This window comes from Brachyistius frenatus, unplaced genomic scaffold (genome assembly GCF_029030835.1).
Source record: "Brachyistius frenatus isolate BFR_SWC_R1_liver_20210118 unplaced genomic scaffold, ASM2903083v1 Contig_276, whole genome shotgun sequence".
In the NCBI taxonomy this organism is placed as follows: Eukaryota; Metazoa; Chordata; class Actinopteri; family Embiotocidae; genus Brachyistius; species Brachyistius frenatus.
In genome coordinates this window covers 190001-217500 of record NW_027210875.1, presented here as the reverse complement: position 1 = coordinate 217500, position 27500 = coordinate 190001, and the positions used below count along the sequence as shown (strand labels likewise).

The 27500-nt window shown below is 42.1% G+C and overlaps 1 protein-coding gene across 1 annotated transcript in view; it reads right to left on the bottom strand.

Moving 5' to 3' along the window:
• Positions 1-27500, bottom strand: part of dcc (DCC netrin 1 receptor) — a 318060-nt gene that overhangs the window by 208802 nt on the left and 81758 nt on the right. Inside the window, exon 2 of the mRNA XM_069721879.1 lies at positions 14728-15087. Coding sequence (XP_069577980.1) covers positions 14728-15087 — 360 coding nt within the window. The remainder of the gene's footprint in view (positions 1-14727; positions 15088-27500) is intronic.

Below are 27500 nucleotides of genomic sequence, written 5' to 3'. Positions count from 1 at the left end.
ATCAAAGTGTTTTTAACCGAGTACAGAATATATATTTAAATTGTTTTAATGAACGCCAGCAGCTTGACGAGGTGCTGAGCCTTTAGGTGTTCCTGTTGGTGAGAACTGAAAACTCTACGAACGCTGCGCTCGCCACTGTCACCAGCCGTCCAATCACAGCGAAAGAGGGGCGGGACAAACGCGGTTAACCACCGACACCGGTCTCTGATTGGTCCGCCCTTCAGAGGCTGAGCTAACGCTCACACCGGCCGAGTTCCCGGACTGTATTCAGAGAAGAGAACTGAAGCTGTGAGCGACGAGCTGCTGATGGAGGACTTTCCCCTGGAAAAGGTTCTCTGACGGCAAGAGAAGACAATATCCTAAATATATGACACGCAAACAGATTTTTTATTATATTTGTTTTGCTGACTAAGATATGTTTTGTTGCTAACTCTGTCCTTCTGTAGTGATGCAGCTGTCTGCTTCTCCAAACTGGGGACATGCCGACCGCCACCACTTCAAAAGAAGAGTTCATTTATTCAGATGAAAATCTTCACATAATCTTAGATTTATGAGTTTAACTTTCCTCTACTATACTGAAGTGACTACAAACTAACCTGGACTGTGCCGCTAACTACAGCTCACCGTGACATCATGCAGGTCGTGAAAGACAAGCTGTGATTGGCTGGTGACCGATCTGGGGTCTTTAATCCCCTAATTTGACCACACCAGTGCTGTATGTGTGAACCTGGCACAGAAATGCTGCTGTCAGCAGCTGCTGGAGCGGAAGTTTGTACTAACGATGCTTCTCCATCACAAAGGAAAAGACACACAGCGGCGGGGGGAAGCAGAGGAAGAGCTGAGCTGACGGTGAAGGCTATTTTCAGGTCAACAAAAAGAGATTAATAAAGACAAACATGGAGGAGAGATATGGAGGCACGGCGGAGGTGCACGTGGAAACAGAGGAAGGTTTGGATCCGTAGGAGGACAGATGAAAGTCAGACAGGAAGACGGACAGAAGGGGACAGCGTCCGGCCCGCTGTGTTTGGGACCCTCGCCGTTTCCTGTCTGATCGGATCCACTTCAACAACAAACAGCCTGTCGTCACGGAAACACAGGAGCCTGCTGCCCGCCGGCCTCGCTCAACTCTCAGACCGAAGCTCTGCTTGTTTTCTCATCTGAGCCTCGTGTACGGTCGTGTTTTAATAAAATGGCTGCCGAGGCCTCTGTGTAGATTAATGCGCAGGAATGTCAGGAATTCAATAAAGATACGTTTATTTTATTTTCAGTATTCATGTTTTCTGAGATTTTACAGCAGGTTTTAAGTGATTAAATGAAAACATTCCCTGCGACCCTCTGAAGCTTTCTGCCGCTGCGTTCCTGAGGACTGAACGTGTGGAGGACTTCCTGTTTGTTCCTGCTCCATCAAAACACTGGGAAAGTTGTGTTTTTCTTCATCCCTCCTCTGACAACTTGTTGCATCCCTGCTGGTTGCTGTCGACCTCCCCGAGACAACGAGACTCCAGGGGAAGTCACTACTCCTGGCAAGAAATATTATGATTATGATTAGATGAGATAACTTGGTAAATCTCCTCAGGGAGGTTCGTGCGGTTATCCACAGTGACAAAAACAAACAAACCCAGCTGTTAGCAGATGTGCTGAAAAGGCTGCAACCACTTGTTATCATTATCAATACATATGATTTTTTTTTTTTTTTTAATAAGTGTGTAAAATATCTGAAAATGTAGAAATAATGTCCCCTGAAGTCCACATAAACATTCAAACATCTTTTACGTCTCACCAGCAGTGAAAGACCAGAGAAGTTTGAGTTTACTATTAAATATATAAATAGTGAATATTCACACGCCCTCTGCACCAGCAATAGAAACCATGTTTCACCACAGCCTCCGATGGATGTCGTTATTTTCAGGCCTCCACGCCAGCAACAGATCTTCTTTTAAAAACCGGTTGTGCTTCACGACAAAGTGGAACGGAAACCAAATAAAACAATGTGTCAAGTCAGGATATTTGGGGATTTATTGTATTTCTTTAGAACATAATTGGGTAGAATATTTGACAGTAATAACTTGTAACCGTGCAATAAAATGAGGCCAGAGTGGCCAAAGATGTCTGATTTTGTTAAATGTCTGTTTCTTGCTCTCATCTCCTGTTTGTTCACATGATGCACATGTTCATTTGTATATCGATCTGGGAAGTGAGATCTGATCACAAAAGGTTAATGGAGACGTGTACCACCTCGTTTCCAAAAATGACATTCTGGAGAAAGAACACGAAAAAAAAAAGTTTTGATAGACGAGCAGTGTTTATTTCCTCACGTTTTAAAATATGAAATCTGAGAAAGTTTCCAAATCCCAAGAGTCCTAATTTTCCTGTCAGCATACAGTCATGAAAACGATTCATCTGCAGAGGAGCCAGAACAATAAATGCAGTTTGGTGACAGGTTTTCTGGCGGTTTGAGTTGTTATTATTCTGCTTTCATACTGGTTGGAATCAGTTTCTGCTGCCTCTGTTTCACAGCTCAGAAAGCAGCGCTTCCTTTCTGTTTCTGTTCTGTGACATCAGAGAAGCTTCAGTTTGACTCTGGAGTCGTCGGACGAGCCACCGCTGGATGCAGCGAGGACTTAAACCGTTGTGGCATCACACATATCGGAGGCGACAAGGACGCTGATGTGGATTTGGATTGCGTCTTATATAAGTTCTGCTGCTGTCCATTCTAGAGTTGATCACACTGATGCCTGCAGCTGGAAACAAACACACAGGCTTGTTGTTGCGTCTTTGGAGGACATGGATTTCATCTTTGGTGGCTTAACTTAACCAGAACTGCAACAAACCTTAAAGTCGTAATAAAGAATTCAGAACAATATGTTGAAACACATTTGACATGTTAGAAACTAGTTTCTGACAGGACTGTAATCTGTGTACAGTAGTGCTGAATTGTGGAGTTTGACCTGACAACTTATTCTCATCGTTTGTGTGCTCAGGAGTTTTTCACAAATCTTGTCTTGATGAGACACTGAAGCCTGAAACATGAGAACAGCAAGAACATCTGCAGCAATGAGGATCTGTTTGGTGAATATGAACATCATTTTTGATTCAAGTTTTAGTTGAGGCTGCTCTGATGACCTCGGTTATCCCTTCGTTACGGTGTTGTAGGTTTAAGCTGCCGGGGGACCTCCCATGATGCACTGAGCTCCTCACTGCATTTCTCTGTCACCGCTGCATCTCATTATCTTTCTGCCTTCTCTCTCCCACTTTGGTCCTTCCTCCCGTTAAAATTAGTTTTTCTTCGCAGCTGTCACTCACAAGGGAATTGTTGGATCATTGGGATTCTCTCTCTTGAATGTTGAAAGGTCTCAACCTTACTCAGTTAAGTGCCCTAAAATGACTTGTGTTGTCATTTTGCACAGTGTAAATAAGGATTCAATTTATTTTGAATGACCTGCTTATTGTAAAACACGAAGGATAATTGAATCTTTCACTCCCAGGCCGTATAACTGTGAGGTCAGAGTTACAGCATCTCCCTGCTGTGCCTGAAGAAGAGCACTTTAAAGAACTCGGTGTTCACAGCTTTTTCTCAAAGGAATTATGTTCACATGTGATTGCCTCATTCTTTAAAACTAGATGTTCAACATGAACATCTGACGTTGGTACTTGGGGTAGGGCATATTTTTTGAATATTTGAATAGTCATTAAAATATAAAAAATGTATTTGTGTCCTTCCTCCTCACCTCCCTTGTTTTTACCTGTGAATGGTTGTCATGTATTACTCTGATGTCATTCTTTGCTTTGCCAGTGGTTGCTCAGAGGAGCTAGCAAAACCTTTTTAGCATCAATATCAGTAAACTGTTCATCACAAGTTAATTTCCGTATGTTAGCTTACAGCAACTTTGACAGCTTCATCCATCTTCCCACACGTTTTACCATGTTTCTGTTCCTCAATAAAGTTAGCTAAGAAACAAGATGACATCCCAGCTCATAATTTCAACTATGAATCTCTTTCATCTCTATTCATGATACTCCGTCTGCATAGAAAGGTTTTCACAGTACAGTGACGTGATAATCAGATCTGGAATAGATCATCACAGCTCATGCTGAGGCAAGTTGATTTTCAGAAGATTTTATATTGGAACTTATCTTTTAAAATACTGTTCACATGCTGTTGACGTGACTAATTTGAAAATTGTCATGCGAGACTACTTTGTGACATTCAGTAACTTGAACATAAAAATAGTTCTGAGGACATTAAAGAGTCATCAACCTCATTCTGTCGACTTTTTAGAGACTGGAAATGATTTCCAGAAAACGAACAGGAGAGCTGGTGGAATTTGTGGTTTGTTGTTATTTTATGAATCAAAGAGGCCTCGTGTCGTTTTTCATTGGACATGATCTGAGAGCACGCTGCCTGAATTGAATAAAAACCAAGTCAACCGCGTCATGAATCAAACGTGTGGAGCAGAGTTAACAGAGCTGAACTCAGGATCACAGAATGGAAGACAGGAAACGGAGGAGAGCAGCAGGAAGGAGTCTCAGAGAAATGGGTCATGCCTTTGGGACGGTGGGAGGAGGAGGAGGGGAGGAGGTGGAGGAGGAGAGGAGGAGGGGAGAAGGAGGAGGAGGGGAGGAGGACAGTGGGAGGAGGAGGAGGTAGAGGGGAGGAGAAGGAGGAGGTGGAGGGAAGGAGGTGGAGGAGAGGAGGAGGAGGGGAGAAGGAGGAGGAGGGGAGGAGGACAGTGGGAGGAGGAGGAGGGGAGGAGGTGGAGGGTAGGAGGTGGATGAGAGGAGGAGGAGGAGAGGAGGAGGAGGTGAGGAGGAGGAGGAGGAGGTGGAGGAGGAGGTGGAGGAGGGGAGGAGAAGGAGGAGGTGGAGGGGAGGAGGAGGTAGAGGGGAGGAGAAGGAGGAGGTGGAGGGAAGGAGGTGGAGGAGAGGAGGAGGAGGGGAGAAGGAGGAGGAGGGGAGGAGGAGGGCATCCAGGAGGAAGGAAAAGCTAAGAAGGAAAAGAAGAAAGTGTGAACCTGAGCTCAATATGAAGTGGCGTCATCCACTTCAGCTCCCTACGTTGGGAATAGAACCGGCACCTTCCACACCTGGCAGGAGACAAACAAACAAACAAACCATCTCCATGGTGACGGTGGCTGTTATCATACTCATTAGACAAAAGGACCAAACTGACTCGGACAGATAATAACATGCAAATCATGAACAGGCGAGGGCAGTGGAGGGATTTGAGCGCTGAATATTAGCCTTGGGAGTAATTAGTATTATTAGTAGTAGTATTATTATTAGTAGTAGTAGTATTATTATTATCTTCCTCTGAGTCCAACCTCGCGTCTCATCACCACCATTTGTTGGGATTTGTCCAAATCGTCTCCAAATCGACGGGGACGGCCGGATTCTGCAGCTCAGAAATGATGCTTTGTGTGTGGCGAGGCCGGGAAGTATCACCACGGTAACGACTGAACATTTAGAGACACGTTTGAACATTTAGAGACACGTTTGAACATTTAGAGACATGTTTGAACATTTAGACACGTTTGGAGACATGTTTGAACATTTAGAGACACGTTTGAACATTTAGAGACATGTTTGAACATTTAGAGACACGTTTGAACATTTAACATTTAGACACGTTTGGAGACATGTTTGAACATTTAGAGACATGTTTGAACATTTAGACACGTTTGGAGACATGTTTGAACATTTAGAGACATGTTTGAACATTTAGAGACATGTTTGAACATTTAGAGACACGTTTGGAGACATGTTTGAACATTTAGAGACACGTTTGAACATTTAGAGACACGTTTGAACATTTAGAGACATTTGAACATTTAGAGACACGTTTGAACATTTAGAGACATTTGAACATTTAGAGACACGTTTGAACATTTAGAGACATTTGAACATTTAGAGACATTTGAACATTTAGAGACATTTGAACATTTAGAGACACGTTTGAACATTGCTGACGAGCTCAACCTGAAATTAACGGTCACTAATGATGTCATGCTAAATGTAGTTGCGCAATATTTGTGTTTATGCTAGCAGTGACATCATAGACGTTTCCTCCAGGTCGTGGAGTTTGAGTGAACCGCCAGATGTTGTGACTAAGGACCGACTGTCCGCACTGTTGTTTGCAAGTGAACAGATCAGATTTGGTGTGTCCAGAAATCACCAACCTATTTGCATGGGTTGCTACGGCAACGACGTACACGTAGTACGCTGGTGACGCAAGTTTTCAACACAGAAGCTGGCAGCAGACGGTATATTTGGGTTACTGTTGTTACCGTTGTTACCGTTGTTACCTTTGTTACTGTTGTTACCGTTGTTACCGTTGTTACTGTTGTTACCGTTGTTACTGTTGTTACCGTTGTTACCGTTGTTAACACTTTCTGTTAGCTCTGCTAGCGGTAGCTCCGATTCTGCTCACGCTGTCTCTGAGAGTCACGTTGTCCCCAAAACAAGAAATGCGATCTGAGCCAGCGGAGCGTCCGGACTGAGACGCATCTGCAGAAATCTGACTGGAATCACATTTCCAACCTCCACATGTGGTTTGGATCCGGATGGATGTTGTTTTGTTTTGCTGTTCTGACTTTGATGAAGATCTTCGGGCAGGCGGTCTGAAGAAGCCTCAGACCACCGTCGGCCACGGCGCTACGACCGAGCGGACACGAACACGAGCCTGAAACGGACGCTGCTGGATGGACGTCCGGCTCCTGCTGGATGGACGTCCGGCTCCTGCTGGATGGACGTCCGGCTCCTGCTGGATGGACTGCTGGATGGACGTCCGGCTCCTGCTGGATGGACGTCCAGCTCCTGCTGCGTGCGGACGCAGCGCAACACTCAAGGAGGTGACGTCACCCCCTGGTTGGTGGACGGACGTCATGAAGCCTGGCGTTTCGGATTCGTCCTGCTCAGGCCTCATTTTTCAGACCCGGCAGCTACGTCCACTTTTACATTCAGCCGACGGTCCCGTCGGGCGATCGACACCGGCCCGGGTCACGTGTTTTAGCGAGCGGTGGTACGTACCTATTTGCGACCGGACTCGGAGACGAGCAGAGCGCACGTCAAATTTAGTTTCAAACGCAGAAATGGAAACTTGTGAAATGCTTCGAAAAATCGATGGCAACGAAGTGACGCCGGGCGAAGTGTTTGTTCCCGTTTTAAGAGGGACAGAACGTCACCGTCCAACGCGTCGGGTCAGGAGACGCCCGCTGGGTTTCCTTTGAAGTCCTCCCTCAGGGTCCAACTGTCAACATGGAGTTCTGCTGGGACACTCTGAGGAAACATGACGTCATCATTTATTCACTGTCTTTGGATTGCATGAAGCTTTTTTTTTTTTGTCGGCCACTTTCACCATTTGTGAGCGTTGACATATTGTCTTTATTATATAAATGAAATCTGGCTTATTGTGTTCTCTGTTTCAATTTGCTCTTTTAATCTATTTTTCTTCGTTATACCTCCAATTGTTGTATTTCTTTGAACTCAGTATTGAGTCGTCAAAGTATTTCTGTCTTTTCTTTCTTTCCCACCTCAGCTGTGGACTCCCTCCATGTCTCTTTATTCTTTCTATTCATTCTTCAACACGGTTTCTTCTCTGCTCAGTCTTGTATGTTCTCTCTCTCCATCTGAGAGTTCAGTGTTTCTAATTCATTCCCAGTTTACAGTCATCTCTGAACACACACACACACACACACACACACACACACACACACACACACACACACACACACACACACACACACACACACACACACACACACACACACACACACACACACACACAGACAGACACAGACAGACAGACACAAACAGACACAGACAGACAGACACAAACAGACACACACACACACACACACACACACACACACACACACACACACACACACACACACACACACACACACACACACACACACACACACACACACACACACACACACACACACACAGAATCAGACAGACAGACACACACACACACACACACACACACACACACACACACACACACACACACACACACACACACACACACATGGGCGACACAGCACATTACAAGGCAAAATGGTAATGAACAACCGAGGCTTAAAAATTCAATTAGCAGTGTGCGTGTGTGTGTGTTTGTGTCTGTGTGTGTGTGTGTGTGTGTGTGTGTGTGTGTGTGTGTGTGTGTGTGTGTGTGTGTGTGTGTGTGTGTGTGTGTGTGTGTGTGTGTGTGTGTGTGTGTGTGTGTGTGTGAATGACATGCAGGCGGAACTGATTCACATTTTAAAGTAATACTCGGATGTGGGTGAATCGTCTCTGACAGTAAGTGTGTGTTTAATGAGGAACTCAGATTAGGAGAGATATTAAGATCCAGTCGTGCTGCTTGAACGTCCATGAATTTGTGATGCTGAAACAAATTCTGCAGGTATTTCCGAGGGTTGTTAGGAGCAACAACAACAAACGCAACAATAGTAACCACCGCAGGTATCTATGGGCAGAGAAATGTGTCAGTAGGAACTGAGTTTGAATTATTTCTACGATGTCAGTTCATGTCACAGTGCTGCCCTCCGCAACAGGAGCCGTCTCAACTTTTCCAATGTGCCTCATATGAGAAGAAGGCTGACGTATACACGGATAGCATAACTGTCGTGGTGAAATGCACTCGACTGCTTTTCCTTTAAAGACCCGGATGTGTGACACACAAACTGAAAATTAATTTCATGAACTGCATTTGAATCATGAGAGCTGAATGTCAAATTTGAATTTTCAATGAGGATCAAACACGGTTTCAAAGCAATTTCCAGTTTATTGAAATTCAGTTTCAAATAAAAAGAAAATGCTAATTATGCTATTCAGATTCGGTTTTTCAAAACAATTATTGAAGTTGAATACTAATCTAATTATGTGATTAAAATGTGCTTTTTAATGAAAATATTCAAATTGAGAAATTCCCATTCAAATATCAGTGATTAAAATTGAATTTCTGCTGACACATATTTCTGTCTATAGACATCAGGCCACCAACACAACCAACACAACCAACACAACCAATACAACCAACACAACCAACACAACCAACACAACCAATACAACCAATACAACCAACACAACCAATACAACCAACACAACCAATACAACCAACACAACCAATACAACCAATACAACCAACACAACCAATACAACCAATACAACCATCACAACCAATACAACCAACACAACCAATACAACCAACACAACCAATACAACCAATACAACCATCACAACCAATACAACCAATACAACCAATGCAACCAACACAACCAACACAACCAACACAACCAACACAACCAACACAACCAATTAAACCAACACAACCAATACAACCAACACAACCAACACAACCAACACAAACAATACAACCAATGCAACCAATACAACCAACACAACCAACACAACCAATACAACCAACACAACCAATACAACCAATACAACCATCACAACCATCACAACCAATACAACCAATACAACCAATGCAACCAATTAAACCAACACAACCAACACAACCAACACAACCAACACAACCAATTAAACCAACACAACCAATACAACCAACACAACCAACACAACCAACACAACCAATACAACCAATACAACCATCACAACCAATACAACCAATACAACCAATGCAACCAATTAAACCAACACAACCAACACAACCAACACAACCAATTAAACCAACACAACCAATACAACCAACACAACCAACACAACCAACACAACCAACACAACCAACACAAACAATACAACCAATGCAACCAATGCAACCAACGCAACCAACACAACCAACACAACCAACACAACCAATACAACCAATACAACCATCACAACCAATACAACCAATACAACCAATGCAACCAATTAAACCAACACAACCAACACAACCAACACAACCAACACAACCAACACAAACAATACAACCAACGCAACCAACGCAACCAACACAACCAACACAACCAACACAACCAACACAAACAATACAACCAATGCAACCAACGCAACCAACGCAACCAACGCAACCAACGCAACCAACACAACCAACACAACCAATACAACCAACACAACCAACACAACCAATACAACCAATACAACCAACACAACCAACACAACCAACACAACCAATGCAATCAATGCAACCAACGCAACCAACACATTTGGAGCCAGTACCCAGCTCCTGCAGTGATACGTGATCATAAAATGACGCAGTCGTCACGTTTTTCTCTCTTTGGGGATCTTTAACTGGGACTCATCTTCATCTCCTGGTGTTTTGACGAGACTCTGGCTCGTCTTGGTGTTTTTAGCACTCGTCTTACACTTGTGAGAGTATTGGTTATCTTATCCAGCTCTTATGGGTGTTGGGTTTTCACTCGCCTCCCTCTCGTGGGAGTTTTAACTTAAACTTGTCTCAGTCTAAAACACCATTCTGACATAGTTTTATGTGTTTGGAATAACATTCATATTGTTCTTGTGAATGCCTCACTTTCAAACATTATCTTGTAAATTTGCATTTCCCCGTAGAGACATCAGTTTATTTTCCCTACATGCATTTAGTAGCTGCAGTAAGGACTGAAAGTAGTAGGACTGCGCCTGCAACAGCTTTTGTTGGGTTATTTTTGGAGGAGGCTCACATTCCTGTGAGTAAAGCACATAAACTTTGCGTTGAGCTGATAACGAGAATAGAACAACTTTAACAACATGCAGCAGGTAGATTTTCAGAATGAAGCAGAAAAGATGATCGTTTTCAGGCTTATTATTCACTGAACAGAAAACAGTCCTGCAACTTCACGAGTGTCACACAGTAATGTCACTGCAAACAGGAGGACAAGAAGTTGTAAAATATACTGTCAAATTTGAACTTCCTGAATCAATACCTCCTTAATTAAGCATATTTAAAACCCAAACAATGCTTCATTCCTACCGGGGGAAGCAAGACAGCAAACTATAATCATAGGCTACAACCTCATTTGCATCCATGGGCAACACTGAAGAAAGGAGAGGTACTCTAAAAAAGATTTAATAACCTCAACCTTATGCAGAGTATTGTCACCAGAATCACTTCACACATCAAATGTCCCCTGTTTTGTTTACCAATAAAGAAATCCAGAAAATTATGCAACAGCAAATTATTTTAAGACTAAGAGTTGTAGAATAACTAACGGGAGACCGTTGATATGTGAAGTGGTTTGTGAGACACTTAACTGTGTAAGAAATTAAGTTATTGAAGACATAAAAAACAAATCCACAAAATTAATTGAAAGCACATTATCACAAACTAAGAGTTGTAGAATAACCAACAGGAGATCATTGATGTGTGAAATGATTCTGGAAAAAAAGGACAGTTAACAATGAGGGAGCGGGAGAATGAACAGCTGATGGATGTAAACATCACTCAGTGGGTGGAAACTAGCTTGTTGATCAAATCACGTTTACATTTCAGATTTTACTGTCTCACCTTGATGAACAGCAAAACAGAAGTACTTTCTTTTGAAAATATCAGGCCTTGATTCGCTTTCAAAGCTTGCAAGGATTTTGACTTGTCTTTGGGATTTAAATGGGGCAGTGGTTAGCACTGTCACCTCACAGCAAAAAAAAAGGTTCGGGGTTCGAATCCGGTCCTGGGCCTTTCTGTGCGGAGTTTGCATGTTCTCCCTGTGCTTGCGTGGGTTCTCTCCGGGTTCTCCGGCTTCCTCCCATCATCCAAAAACATGCACCTCAGGTCAGGTTACCTGGCGCCGCGCTAGTGGCAGCCTGCTGCAGCAGCTCCCCCCTGAGAGCCCCCCTGCTGTAGTGAAGACATTTCCCCTCGGGGATTAATAAAGTGTATAAAATTAAAAATTTAAAAAATTTAAAAAAAAAAGCTCTTAACTACAGTCCTGGTTTCAAGTCCAGTTTACAGAAAGCTTCAGGTTACGAGTTGTTACTTCCTGCTGCAGAAAAGGTGTCCGAAGATAGTGAGAGTGGTAAACCACGAAGACAGTTGTCTTTCTCCTGCTCATACACACACACACACACACACGCACGCACGCACGCACGCACACACACACACACACACACACACACACACACACACACACACACACACACACACACACACACACTGACCTCCCTGTGAGCTGCAGCTGCTGGTCTCCTGTCTCTTTAATTGCTTTAATTGACTGGGAGGATGGAGAGTCACTCCAGAGACCAAAACACTCAAGCTCAAAGAGCTGAGCAAGATAAAGAGACGACCAACTGATACACACTGTAACTGTGTGTGTGCGTGTTGTCCACAACCTCGTTAACAGAGTCACATGAAGTGTTCAGCATGTTTTCATTTCATCGGCCACTTAAACACAAATCATTTGAGAGTGTCTGAGGAACAAAGCTGGACCTCAAGTTTAAGGTTTAATCACCTTTTCTGTATCAATGAAGTCAACATTATGTACGATATTTAAAACGTCACGTAGTATTTAGCACCTTTTATCCCAACCTTAAAACTCTAACTTTTTTACAAGCGCATAGATATCTACAGATTAATAACTGTAACAGTGTGAACAGTCAGAGAAGCAATATTACCATTTGCCTTGTAAAACATAATTAATGATTTGTGGAGACATCTGCAATTCATTTTTGATTAAGTGAATTAATACATTTTTAACATAAATTAAAGTAGACCAATGTATCCTGTACAAGTTTAATCTGATGAAAGGTTTTATGGCTCTTTGCAAACCGGACATGATCAGTTTCAGATGAAATGATAGCAGTGAATTTGTTTTACCAAACCACAAGTTCAAACAGAAAGAGCTGATGGTCAGAGTTGATGATGAAGGAGAGCTTCATTCAGCCAGTAGCTGTTCTACAAATCTACTGAGCACATTCACATTTTCCAGATCTGTTGATAAAATTAAGGAGCTGAAGAAAAAGTGGATGATGTCAGAACGATGACGACATCATCAAGCAGTATTTCAGAGTGAGAGTGGAGAAGTTTGACCAGCGCTTCATCACGTCTTAAACCGCCGTGCAACAGTTTATGTTTCCATTCTACTTCAGAGAACGGGAGAAATCTCTTGGAGTCCCACAAGGAACTGCTCGGGTCCACTTAGATTTCATGAAAAATTGTATCATGTCTAAATAAAAATGCAGATGATGCAGCTCTGCTCTGTAGTTTACCAACACTGATGGAGAAGTAATTAGAAAACTGTCATTTTTACTGTCTGACATACATTTTAGTAACAGAAAAACGCATGAGCGAATTTCACACAGAGGTGGAATGAAAGGGATGCGCAGTAACTCTAATTAAATAGTAGTTACTGTATGTAACTGCAGTTCTACAAGTAGGTTCATATTTTGTGTTTTTCAGAGGGGGCAGGTGGTTCCTGCTAGCGGTGAATTTAATAATGAATTGAAATACTGAAAAAAATTATGAGTTGTCGTTCTCAGACTCTTCAAATGTTACTGGGTAATTCCTAAAGTTATGCATACATTAACAAGCCAGCAAAGAACGCACCATATATAAATATGACTGGTCCTGGACCCTGGAGACCTGGACCTGGTCCTTCCCCAGAACACTGAGACCAAGCTGGTATTAAGCAAGTAACCTAAACTCCCAGTTAACACGCCAGTCTCCAAATGTCAAAGTGACAGTTAGTGGCATAAGTAACTGGAATGTCGTTTTTGGATTTCAAATTGTAGCCTGATGTCTACTATAATGTCTTACTGACCCAAAACATAACATTTAGACAGCTGGCAGAGAATCTGGATGCTAAGCTTCAATACTTCATTACAAAAGGGGTGAAATGTATTTTTCCCTGATTGATTTTAGTCATAGTAATGTTTCTGTTGTCAGGTTTTTCTTTCATCCCCTAAAACTTTCTCTGAGCTCTAATACAGTATATTGCACACAGTGTAGACAGCACACTCTGTTGATGATGGTGATGCACTTAAGCCTCGGCGCCTTTCTGTCTATTAATGTCTCCCATAAACTGTATTGATCTTAAGCCACACTTCACTTACTAAATTACATTACAGGTGAATTACTTTGGTTCTATTAAATAAATATGAACAGTAAAATGAAAGGAGGAAGCTAAGCACTATTAAGTCTCTGTGTGTGTGTGTGTGTGTGTGTGTGTGTGTGTGTGTGTGTGTGTGTGTGTGTGTGTGTGTGTGTGTGTGTGTGTGTGTGTGTGTGTGTGTGTGTGTAGCCACTATAACTCTCAAGGGCAGGTCAAGGTGTTGAGGCAACATTAATCTGAATGAGGGGGCTCTCTTCTCTTCTGCTCCTTCCTCCCCTCTCATTTCTTTTGTATTCTTACTGATGATCACCATTTATTTATTTTTAAAATCCCCTGTGCATTAAGTGGACACCCAGCCAGTGGATGGGTGTAGTGGTTGTAGTACTGTTTATACATTTTATAGTCAGTGCTGACTACGGGTGATTCAATGTCATTTACAGAAACAGTTGTATAACAATAAAGTATACATTTTCTGCATTATAGAGCCAAGTAGGGACAAACTGTTGACATGGGGAAAACAGGAGGACCCGAAGTTGAGCCTTGGGGGACACCACGTGTACTATCTGCAAGAACCAGGAGTTTATTTTAAATGATTAAAAAAAAGAGATGATTCAAGGGCAAGAAAGGGTTGGTTTTTGCCCTGTAAAAGGTTTCTTCCGGACACGAGTAAACCTATCAAACCAATTCATGATTACAATAAAAGAGAGCAGCCTCTTACCGGCCACAGTGACCCTCGCTGTCCGGCTCACGATACTTCCCAGTCCGTCCAGCGTGGCGAGGCACTGGTATTCTCCCTCATCGGGCCGGTGGTGCCGTGAGTGCACCACATTCTGCACCAGCAGTGAGCCATTACCCAGCAGTCGCCGCCGCTCATCAACCACTGTGCTAAGTAGTACTCCGTCCTTACGCCACGTGATGGTGGGAGGTCCTGCCGCTGCATCCGACTGGGCTTGGCAGTCAAGCTGCAGCACACCGCCGCGCACCGTGACCATGTCCTGAGGCTCCTGGGTGAAAGTAAAGTCCACAAAACCTCCGAGAGTATACGAGGAAGAGGAGGACGATGAGGAGGCATCTGAGGCTGTAGGAGGAGCAAAAGAGATGAGGAGGAGTTAATTGGAGGCACAAAATTATGAGGTCACCAAAAGTACAGCAAGTTATCTGAGCAAATGCAACGCAATGCTAACACATAAACTCAGCTCTAACACATAAACTCAGCTCTAACACTCAGCTCTAACACATAAACTCAGCTGCAACCAAATACAAGTGGTTTACAACAGGGATGAAATACAGCAGGGCGTCCAGTGGAGAAGGTGCCATATTCAATACAAGATACAATAAATCAAAACAAAATAAACTAAATCGGTGATACTAGAAGTAAACAAACATCTCATTATGTGAGATCAAAAACAATCATCATCACTGGGCAAAGCAAGCAACTGCCACAAGGCCCAATATTCCCTCTGTCAGAAATCTGATTGTTTGCTAATTAGTTTTGGTATATACGCCACAAGTGTAATTGTATAATAGGACCTTTAGGTGTGCTTTTATTGTTGCCTGTCTAATTTACCACAAACAGGGGTTAACTGGGAGAATACAATCAATTCATGTCCCAGGGTCGCCTGTAGCAATGTAATGTGGCCATGGCTGTCGTGGTAGAAGAATATTGTCAGAAAACCGAGATAAATACAAATATCCATTCTATCCCAATGTATTTCACAGGATTAGCTAATCAGATGACTTCCTGAACCCTACATGAATAATAAGGGCAACACGCCGAAATGAGTCCAGACATCTGTCGCTAATAATTTACGACTCAATGCAATCAGCTAATAAAGCACAACAGCAAAGTCATTGATTTTCAGTTTCACCCTACAGCCATCGGTTTAAAACACAGTAGGTCAATAAGTTAAATATATGAATGTGACATCTATATGGCCTCAATTTATAAAAAACAACCTGTTACATTTTTTGTATTTCCACACAATAAAAAAAACTATCTTCATCACACAACAAACCTCGTTATTTTTTTTCATTAATATGACTGATGATACCACATTTTGTTGCAGGCTTTTGTAGAGCTTCCATAGGTCTCAAAGCTTTTCCATCCAAATGATCAAGATACGTGACATTTAACTTCTCTACCAAAAAAACAACATTTTGTTCACTCGTTCCAAAAGTTGGTGCCTTTTGCTGCCACGCTTTTTTGGTGTTTCCCTTGAAGCAGTATTCCAGTTTCTTTATTAGTACTCCAACTAACATATCTGGGATTCTTAAAACTGGCATACTGGTCTATAGAGGTGGAAATCTGAACCCAGGATATGATGTGACAATGTTTTGTTGACCCATCCATCCAGCTCAACCTCCTCCCTATATGTACTTTTTAGCTCTATAACATCACCTGACTTCCTCTATGCCATAAAACCTAGCATAATTACTATGACCACTAGCGGGCACTGAAACAACCGACGCCATCTCCGCCAGAGGTTTCTCAACTATAAATAGTTTCTCATAAGTTACCATTTTATTTCAACAAGCTTTTAACACGTCAAAATAAACTAAACACTGAAACATTAATGCTTTCCTGTAGTGTGAGAGCCCAAATAATTACTGTGCAAATGAAATAATCTTAGCAGCATTCCTGCAAAACTACGCCCAGGTACCAGCAACCCACGTCACCGCGGTGTGCAGCTAGCTCAACTGCAAACGCTGAACTGGGCCGAACTCTTCCAAAAGTAGTGCATACATAAAACTGGGTTCTCCATAAGTGAGTACTGGCAGTTTTCTACCAAATACTAAGGTACAAGTATAGCTGAGTATCAATGAAGACACAGCACACTGGGCTGGTTTCACCTGAGGAGCTGGAAGTGGTCCCACCCAAAACCCATCCTGGGTGCAACGGCTAATGCAGACAGTTCCACCTGAGGAACTACTCAGCTTTGCTGTCTTCCTGTATAAATCATGTGACAAAATTACATTTTGTAATCATATTTAATCTCTTTAGGCTGATATTATATCCCAGAAGTTGCAAGAAATTAAAACAATGACAAATTTAATTGGAAAATGGCACAAAAGTGGCCATTTTTGGGTGTGCCACATATGGGTCTTAGTCATTGCACAATTTGCTTTAATAAACCTTCCACATGCAATTTTTCATGGAACTCTAACCTCAGAAGTCACTTTTCATGTTAGCCGGACTGAGACATATACATATATGAACAAATCTCAAAGTGTTTTGATCATTTGAAGTAAAAGCATAAACATGCAGATTTCTCTTCACAATTTCATCATTTGTGTGACGTTTCTGTTTTCATCTCTTCCCACATGATCTTCACATTTTTGAAACACTGAAGCAACCTAACAGTTTACAGAGCATCAAACATCTTTCCTCCACGTCTGCCTCAACAGCCACAGGTGCAATCAAACCCCGAACCCATACTGCCTTGCTCTGGGCAGTATGGGTTGCAGCTTTGTTCTGTTTTATGAAGCACATGAGGTCTAAAATTCGTATGTATTTCCTCGTGCTTTAATGTGCAGGATCTGCTTATCCCTTTGTATGTGCTTGTTTGTCATTAGTTTTGTCATATGTGTCTCTTTACATCAGAGAACGTGTCAAAGTGAGTCTAACCTCCAACCTGTCAATGCAGCATACGTCATCATTTCTATCAAACACACAGCAACCTGTTGTAGTCTTTGTTTTTTATGTTTTTACTTTGTTTAATCTTGGGAAAGTCTTCGACAGCGGCATCTCCTCTTGTCTTTGATGTCGACGCTGCTGAAAAGTGTTTCATCCTGATCAGAGAGGCGGTTTGTTCAGTCAAAGCTGCCGTTCAGCATTTGTGTGTTTCCTGAAAGTCTGAACAGAGGCTCAGAAGAGCCTGAAGTCACGTCGTTACGGTGCACAGTCGGCTTTGAAGCACAGAGAATGTTCTTTTTTGTGTGTTTTTGATTTTACTGACGTTGCTTTTAAACCTGCACAGCTTCTATTTCTCTGTCAGGAAAACTGATAAGACAACCATTAGGTATAAAGACTTTGTAATCTTCTGGTCTGTTCCCAGCTGCAATGAGGATGCAGACAACCATCAACAAAAAAGCCATTAATCTCATGACTGCGGGCCCTATTTTCATACGCAAAGGAGAGGTGGCAGCTGCAGTTAAGTAGGTGTGGCCAACTTTTGGGGTATTTCTGTGTACACAAGCAAAAGAGGCATCTGTGGCGCAGCATGTAGGAGGAATATATAACGAGAAGGTGTGACAGCCAATCACGGCTGATCAAATGAGCTCCTCTCATTCACTTTGAGACCTCTGTGAAACTGTCAGTTTCGACCGATTGAAGAAGGAGCAGACCGCCACCTCATCCAAACTTCACGCAGGAGGAAACCGATATACTTGTCCAGGAGGTTCATTCTCGTAATCACAGAGTTTATGGCGTTATGAGTCGGCCTCCACGGGCTGATGATGTTAGCTTAGCTTGGGAAAAGGTAACTAATATCGCACATGTCTCTTCCCCTGGTATTGTGAGAACTGTTGCCAAGTGTAGAAAGCGGTTCAATGATATCATACAAAAACCTGCGTCTTATAAACGGCAATCACTGGCATTAATTAAATGTCAAAGTGATCAAAGAACACTCATCCGATATGCTGAAATCAGGTGCTGGAACAATGTTGAGTGAGCAGAAGTGAATTACACAAACCTAAAGCTCCCGACGCAATTAATTTATTACCAACACTGATGAAGAGCAATGTGCTTGAAACATCACTGATGGTGAGGTTTTAGTAAATGAATTGCATCAGGATCTTTGCTTACCTAATTTACTTCCATCATTAATTAAATGCTCAAAGCTGCTGTGCATAAATGATGCTGTGTCACACTCTTGCATGGCTTAATAAACCAGAGGAATGCCTTTTATAATTATAAATACTGCATGATCACGTGTGCAAACTTCCTAATTCACAAACAATTTAATAGACAAGAGGTTTTCATTTTTCAGTTAATTGTTTAAATGATTAACTCAATCTGAAATGTTGCATTCTAAAAATCTTGTTTTAATTATTATTTAAGTGGGATTAAATATGTATGCGCCAGGTATAAACATTGGGATCTGCTTTTTTGTTTTTGGCAGAACTTTGTCCTTTTCTAACTCAAATAAGGAGATAAAAACAGAATCAGAATTTGATTAAAAAGTGGTATTAATAAGCATAGCACTGTGTTCAATGATAGTGGTTCTAAAGCACGTCATCAATTAACATCTGAAGTATGTCTTAAGTATATGAATTGATTGCCATGTTTGTCCAATTAAAAGCCAGTCTTAAATTTAATTTTGCAATTAGCAACAGATAACTGATTCGATCTTTGAAAAGTCACATTCAAGTTTAACAACTAATATGTTCTATTGATTTTTAGCTTTTTTGGATGAGCAGGTCATATGTCACTAAAACAATGGTTAAAAAAAATAAATGAACGACTCTTATGATGTGATTATTCTGAGGTAAATATTTTGTAAGGTTTAAGCTCAAACAATTTTGGTAAAGCTTCAAAAAAAGATCATGGCTCTGGTTAAAAACATACTTTTCTAAGATTGGAGGACCTTTGTCAGAAAAATTACAAAACTTAATTATGGAACAGAAATGTTTTAATTTTAAATGAGAAACATACAGCGATCTCCTGTTTTAAAGTCCAGTGTTATGTGGACACATCCATCCACCCCGACATCCTCCTTCATCCACTCACACTGTCTACAGCCAATAATCTCACCTAACAATCCAAAATAACTACGCTGCTTAAAAAAATTAAACCTGACAATACCGTCTAAAATCAGTAGAAAGGTATTACTGGCTTGTAATCGTCATGCATTAACATAACATCCATTCCGCAAAGACACACACACACACACACACACACACACACACACACACACACACACACACACACACACACACACACACACACACACACACACACACACACACACACACACACACACACACACACACACACACACACACACAGCAACTCAGCTACATCTCAGATACATCTCAGACAGATATTTGCCTCCAACACACCCCCAGTCCTGTGTTGCATCTTCAGATAAGGTGGACGTGAAGCCCTTATAGGGTCCCTCAGATCCTTCTATACCTCCTCGTTTCCTTCCCTATCCTTCTATCTCTCTCCTCGTCTCCCTCCTTCTTCCCTTCCTCTCATTTATTCTTTCTCTTTTCCTTCACGGTTTCCTTCTCATTGATTCCCCTTCAGCAGTCCTCCCCCTCTCTCTCTATCAGTAAATCACTATCTTGACAGCTCTATCTGTATTCACTTCCACTGGTCACACACACACACACACACACACACACACACACACACACACACACACACACACACACACACACACACACACACACACACACACACACACACACACACACACACACACACACACACACACACACACACACACACAGAGTCAGTCACTTCATCAGCGTGTCCTTGTCCTCGTTGTCCTGCAGTTTGATGCTATCACTCCGTCTTTTCTCTCTTCACTGCTTCTCACTCAACCTTTCTTCATATTCAATCTGGAACATGAAGCTGTTTTTCAATTCTTTATTTTTTAACACAAACTTTTAAGTTTAGGTGCTGACGGTGCTAAATTCATTTTTCTGTCATTTTTTAGACCAGATGACAAATTTAATAAATAATTCTTAGTTCCAACTTGAAAAACATGAACATCTTCCACTTAAAGTTTGTCATCGATTTCTGTCTGTCACAGATTTCATTTCTTGACACTCAAGCATGTGAGAAATTGAAAACTCTCAAATGAAGAAACAGATTATTGAGACAGCAAAGATGAAAAAATGTTGTGAAATCACAACGACTGGAACCTGTTTACGAGTAGAGATTTGTAGTGAAAAGCATTTTCTGTATGTTTTGAACGCTCTTACATGTCTTTGGAGATTTTCCAGAGCAATGCTTCAGAGCGAGTGTACATGATTGTTGTTGATCATCTGAAATCACGCACCTATCAAACAACATCAACGGGCCCTCGCTCCTCCAACACTGGATCAGGACACGCAGGCTGGAGGGAGCTTTGCGTTTCGTTGTGATCGATACAGCTTCATCATTGTTCTTGTTTTAGAAGAGAGATCAGATTTCTCACCTTAGCTCCTCTTAAGTGGAAAACCAAGGATGGAATTTAAAATCCCTCCTCTTACTTTAAAAGCCCAAAGTTTTGTTGTATCTGAAAGACTTCATCGTATCATGTTATTCCAGTCAGGGCTTGGGAGGCAAACATCCTCTCTCAGCTTTAACTTTCCTGCTGATAATGTTTATAGTCGGGGCTGGCTCGTATGAGCCTGAACAATCCTTTAGTTCTGCTGCTGTAGGCCTATAGGCTGCTGGGTACCTCCCATGATGCACTGTGGCTAAATGCTGCTCAGGAAGGGAGTCACTGGGTTTCTCTCTATAATACTGTAAAACTATATAAAGTGCCCTGAGATGAATTAGATTGTGATTTGGTGCTATATAAATAAAATAAAATAAAATAAAATACAAAATAGAATTGTATTTCTTTGTCTCTTTCCCTGCGTTTCAATACCCTATTGATATACTATTAAGAATGCCAGGTAAATATGTAGTATGTCCTAGTACATAGTATGTTAACCGCAGTATGCCAAAAGTACTTTATTCTGCAGTCTGCAGGTCAGCATGCTACTCCAGCTGTTCTGACCCACAATCCTTTGCGCAGTGGAAGATTCGTCACATCGCCTGAGCTGCCGAGACAGTTGGTGGCGCTGATGCTCCGCCCACAAAATGAAGAAGAAGAAGAAGAAGAGGGATTAAAATGACCGAAATGACCAAGAGGGTCAAAGGTCAAGATGCATTTTTATGATGATGTAGTGCAGGCCTGGCCAACCCGCGGCTCCCGAGCCGCATGCGGCTCTTTGCCTGGTTTCATGCGGCTCTTTTACGTTCATATCAACATTTGTGTTTGTGGGGGTTTTTTTGTGCGTGTTCGCTTCGCTTGAGTTCAATATGGTATTTTCGTCAAACGCACATGTGCATGAGGTGAAATTCCACAAAGCAGGAGGGGCAAACCCATTGGAGGAAACAATTAGTGTCCAGTTCGCTCTCAAAATGGCAGGAAAAAATGCACAGCTAAACGGAAATATGAAGATGAACACAGGACGTTTTTAACAGAGTGGGAAAGTTTATATTTTTTTGTTGAACGTCATGGTGAGCCATTCTGCCTGATATGTCAGACGTCATTAGCGCATTTCAAAGCTTCAAATCTTCAGCGCCACTTCAGCTCACTCCATGCTAACATCGACCAGGGATTTCCAAAAGGGACTGAACTTCACAAGCACAAGTTGGACACTTTGAAAAGTCAGGCAGAAAAGCAGGTACAGTTTTTCCAAAAAATTACGAAGCACTCAGAGACTGTCACGCTTGCATCGTATCAACTGGCTTGGAGCATTGCACGGGCTAAAAAGCCATACAATGAAGGGGAGTTCGTTAAAAAATGCCTCACGTGACGTTGTTGAAATCTTGTCTCCTGAAAACGACAAACTAAAACGGATGGTATCAGACATCCAACTGTCCCGCCACACTGTTGGACACAGAATATCGGACATTAACACGGCTGTTGAATCACAGTTGCACTCTGACCTTCAAGCATGTGAGTATTTTAGTGTCGCATTGGATGAGAGTTGTGACGTACAAGACGAGCCTCAGCTGGCAATATTTGCAGTCTGTGTCAAAAGATTGTGTGATCAAAGAAGAACTCCTTGATGTTGTGCCATTAAAAGACAGAACCCGTGGCATAGATGTGAAAGAAACAATGATGGCTGCATTTGCGAAAGCAAATCTGCCCACACCGAAGCTAACTGCAGTAGCCACGGATGGAGCAGCGCCGGCCGTGATGGGATCTGTGAACGGACTTGTGGGGCTGTGCAAAGCTGACCAAACATTTCCCGAGTTTTGGAATTTCCACTGCATCATCCACAGGGAGCAACTCATGTCTAAATCATTGAATTTAGACAACGTCATGAAGCCTGTGATGGAAATTGTCAACTACATCCGCACACATGCGCTTAACCACAGGCAATTGAAGAATCTCATCGCTGAGCTGGACCAAGGACCTCCAGGTGACCTGCCGCTGCACTGCACTGTGAGGTGGCTGTCAAAAGGCAAGGTGCTCGCTCGCTTCTTTGAGCTTTTGGATGCCGTGAAACTGTTCATGGAAGAGAAGGACAAGGACTATCCCGAGCTCTTGGACGTCGAGTGGATTATGGATCTGGCCTTTTTGGTCGACATGCTGTGTCACTTGGACAGACTGAACCTGACCCTGCAAGGTAAGTTAAAAATGCTGCCTGACCTGCTGCAAAGTGTGTTTGCGTTTGTCAACAAACTGAAGCTGTTCAAGGCGCATATTCAAAAGGGAGATTTAACGCATTTTCCCACTCTGCTAAAAGCCAGCGGGCAAGTCACCAGCGCCGCCCTGAATAAGCAAAGAGCCAGATATGCAACACTGGTTGAAAACCTGCACGAAAGCTTTGTCATCCGGTTCCGTGATCTACAACTGAAAAGGCCACAGATTACGTTCCTCGTCGACCCATTTAATGCGGAGACGGACTGTTTGAAAGCCCCGCTAGTCACAGATGAGGCTGAGTTGGAGATGATCGATCTTTGTGAGGAGGACCAACTGAAACCTGCTTTAAGGGAAGGGACCATTGAGTTCTGGAAAAGTGTGCCAATGGAAAAATACCCCAATGTCAAACGGGCTGCGCTTAAGATACTGTCAATGTTTGGGTCAACATACGTCTGAGTCTGTGTTTTCTACCCTGAAACACGTGAAATCAAAGCATCGATCTGTTCTGACTGACACCCGTGTGAAAGAATTGCTTCGAGTGGCAACAACAGAATACAAGTCAGATTTGAAGAGGATTGTTCAAGGAATGCCAGAAGTCGCACTAAGCAACATGCATAGTAAGTGAAAAACGCTATTGTAAATTATTATGTTTTTGTTTGTGGACTTTGTTGAACTGAGAGTTTGTGTGTGTGAGACAGTGCACACAATGTTCATTGTTGAAGATGACTGGCCTGTGGTCTGAGTACTGTAGGAGTCCATTTCTGTCATTATCATGTTGGTGTGTGACATTTACAATAAATCTGGCTCTTTGCGGTAACACAGTAAAAAATGTGGCTCTTAGTCTCTGACTGGTTGGCCACCCCTGATGTAGTGTTTCCCAATTGTACTCATACTATGTGGAACAGTACGTACTTTTTAAGGGAAGCTCCAGTACGTACTAAAAGTAAGTCTTTACATCACTGTATCCATTTTATGTTTGTTTTGGATAACATTTTGTCGGTGGTAGATTTGTGGCCTTTTTATATCTCTTTGATGTCATCTTATATCTCCTTAGTTGCTTGATGTTCTCTAATGACTATTGATGACAGTCACTCTGCAGTCAACGGGGGCTCTGCTGTGATTGAGGAGTGAAGCTCCATGCCAGAGTGTTTTCCATCAGCCAAGTGGAGGAGACTTGGCAAGAAGTGAGGATGGTGACAGAAAGTACCAGATCAACCAATTATTTTGTGAGCGTGTTTAGACTGAACAAAAAACAAAACATAGAGAAAACTGCTCGTTGTTGGTTCTTTCTGCAGATTGTGAAGCTTCTTAAGATGCTCTGAACCTGAAGGAGACACTTGTTCAGTCTAGTTTTCATAGAAGCCACGTTCCTTAATTTTCAAAATAAAATACCATGTTCAGACGTCGTTATTATCACATCACTACGTCGGGAATAACAATAATAAACATAATTAAAACAGAACAAAAATCAATTATACAACAACATAGCCAGCTTTCTTATTATAGAAGCACAAAAGGTAAGGAAATGACCAAATCATCAAGTCAACAAAATGCTTCTTGTGGGACCTTTACAGCAGAATCCAGGGACGACCACAGAGTCAGTGTCCGTCATCCCATCATCTCCCTCACTCTGGTTACTAGGTAACCTATCAACAATCAACAATCAATAACTGAACAAAACAAACACCAGACTAAACACTGTGTGGCCGTAACCATCGCCAAGAAAACTATCCTTGTGAAAACAAGAAAGATCACACACACATTACGCACTGGAAAAACCTTCCAATAGATTACTTTTCTCTGGAAGATGTATCATCGAACATCAAAAACTCTCAGTTTGGTCATCTCTCACAAACTTGATCCCATCCATCGTGTTATCTTACTTTAGTTTTCTTTGCCCGTCCACCAATAATAATTTAAACACACACACTTTTGTGTTGTAATTCATAAGTAATATAAAAATTAAAAAGTAGGATCCCGGGATAAGAGCCTAAAATGTGGTGACCTGCAGAGACGTAAAAGGAAAACTAACGCTGGCAGCAACATGATACTTCACCAATTCACCAATTAACACGCAGCAGCGGTGACAAAGAGCTGCGATACGAGCGTCCGTGTGAAACCGACGGGACCTCATCAGACCAACTTTAAAAGCATTGAGATCCGGTCTCAGTGAATGGAGCAGCAGGTGGACACCTCGACAGAAGACACTGTTTGGTCACAGAGGGACAGGATATACAGCTGTCCTGGACTTTAAATGATAAGATGAGAGTCGGTGACAGCGATGTGGACAACAGCCAAGACCATGTGAACACACACACACACACACACACACACACACACACACACACACACACACACACACACACACACACACACACACACACACACACACACACACACACACACACACACTCGCAGTGGCCGACACCACGGGTTAGTGTCTGAAAAGAAGGCTGCATTACGACTCTGGACCCGATCCAGAAACGGTGTGTGTTTAAACCCTCTTCCAGCTGCTGCCTGCCAGCAGAGTCGTCCTGACTGAAGGAAGGAAGCAGGATGGAAGAAACAAAAGGTCTCTGTCACTGAGATATCAGGAAATAAACTACTGACTTGTTCGTAAAAAAAAATCCATCTGACAACATTTGAAATTCAATCACGACTTTGATTAGTTACGTTTTGGTGTTTAAAAACAGTCTTTAGTCTTCAAAACTGATTCCAAAAAATGTGAAAGCTGCTGTAGCTGAAAGCACCAGGACTAATGTGAGTGGAAAACAGGATGAAGATGGAAAGAGGAAAAAGAGAACAAAGAAAAATGACAAAGAAGAAGAGGATGAAGAAGAAAGTAGGAAGTATGCAGTATTTTCTTCAGTAAATGTGTGTGATTGCTGCGAGCTGAAATTTTACGCTTGACAAGCTAAAACAAAAAGTTGAGAGAACCTGAAAGAATGAAGAGAGAAAGAAGTGCTAAGGTGAGCAGGAAACAGAGACAAGTGAAAACGGTAGAGAAAAGTTTGGTGGAAGTTTTCCCCTTAAAAACGGATGTCTCCTGTTGGTCGAGTCGAGGAGCAGCTGAATCCAACATTTTATTTCCGTCAGCATGCGTCATACAAACTGAATCTTTCCTCAAAGTGACCGAACTGAAACCGGACACACGGTCAGTCTTCACTTCTGCAGATGATCTTATGAGGCCTCAAATCAGAAAGTCCCCACATCGTCACTCAGACAAACGTATGCTTCTACATCATGTTGTTCAAGTACACACACACACACACACACACACACACACACACACACACACACACACACACACACACACACACACACACACACACACACACACACACACACACACACACACACACACACACCACTGTGTGTGTGTGTGTGTGTGTGTGTGTGTGTGTGTGTGTGTGTGTGTGTGTGTGTGTGTGTGTGTGTGTGTGTGTGTGTGTGTGTGTGTGTGTGTGTGTGTGTGTGTGTGTGTGTGTGTGTTCAGCATTAATAATAGGCCTTTATTAACAAGTCTCACCTGCTGTCCACCCTCTGTGTCTCCATGAACCAAAAATCCCATAATCCCTTTTACCAACTCACAGCTGAACCCATCATACACATACACACACACACACACACACACACACACACACACACACACACACACACACACACACACACACACACACACACACACACACACACACACACACACACACACACACACACACACACACACACACACACACACACACACACACACACTAACCACTCAGCGGTGCAGAAGCAGATGTTAAAGGAATATGTCCATTTCCAAGTTTTTATTTGTGCAGATCAACTCACAACAATCTCCTCCAACATATATATATATATATACATATTTATATACATATTTAAATATATAATGTATATATATATATATATACATATATATATATATACATTATTTTTGTATTGTATGTATTTTTATACAATTATTGTTCGGCTCCAGTTACTACTTTACAAAATAAGATTCATAAAATACAATGTTCTCTTATCATTTAAATTAAACTGGTCAACAGAAAGGAGAAGTACAAGTATAAAAGTAGATATTTTAGCCTCCAAAATGTGAGATTTTTAAAATAATTTAAATTCATTTTAA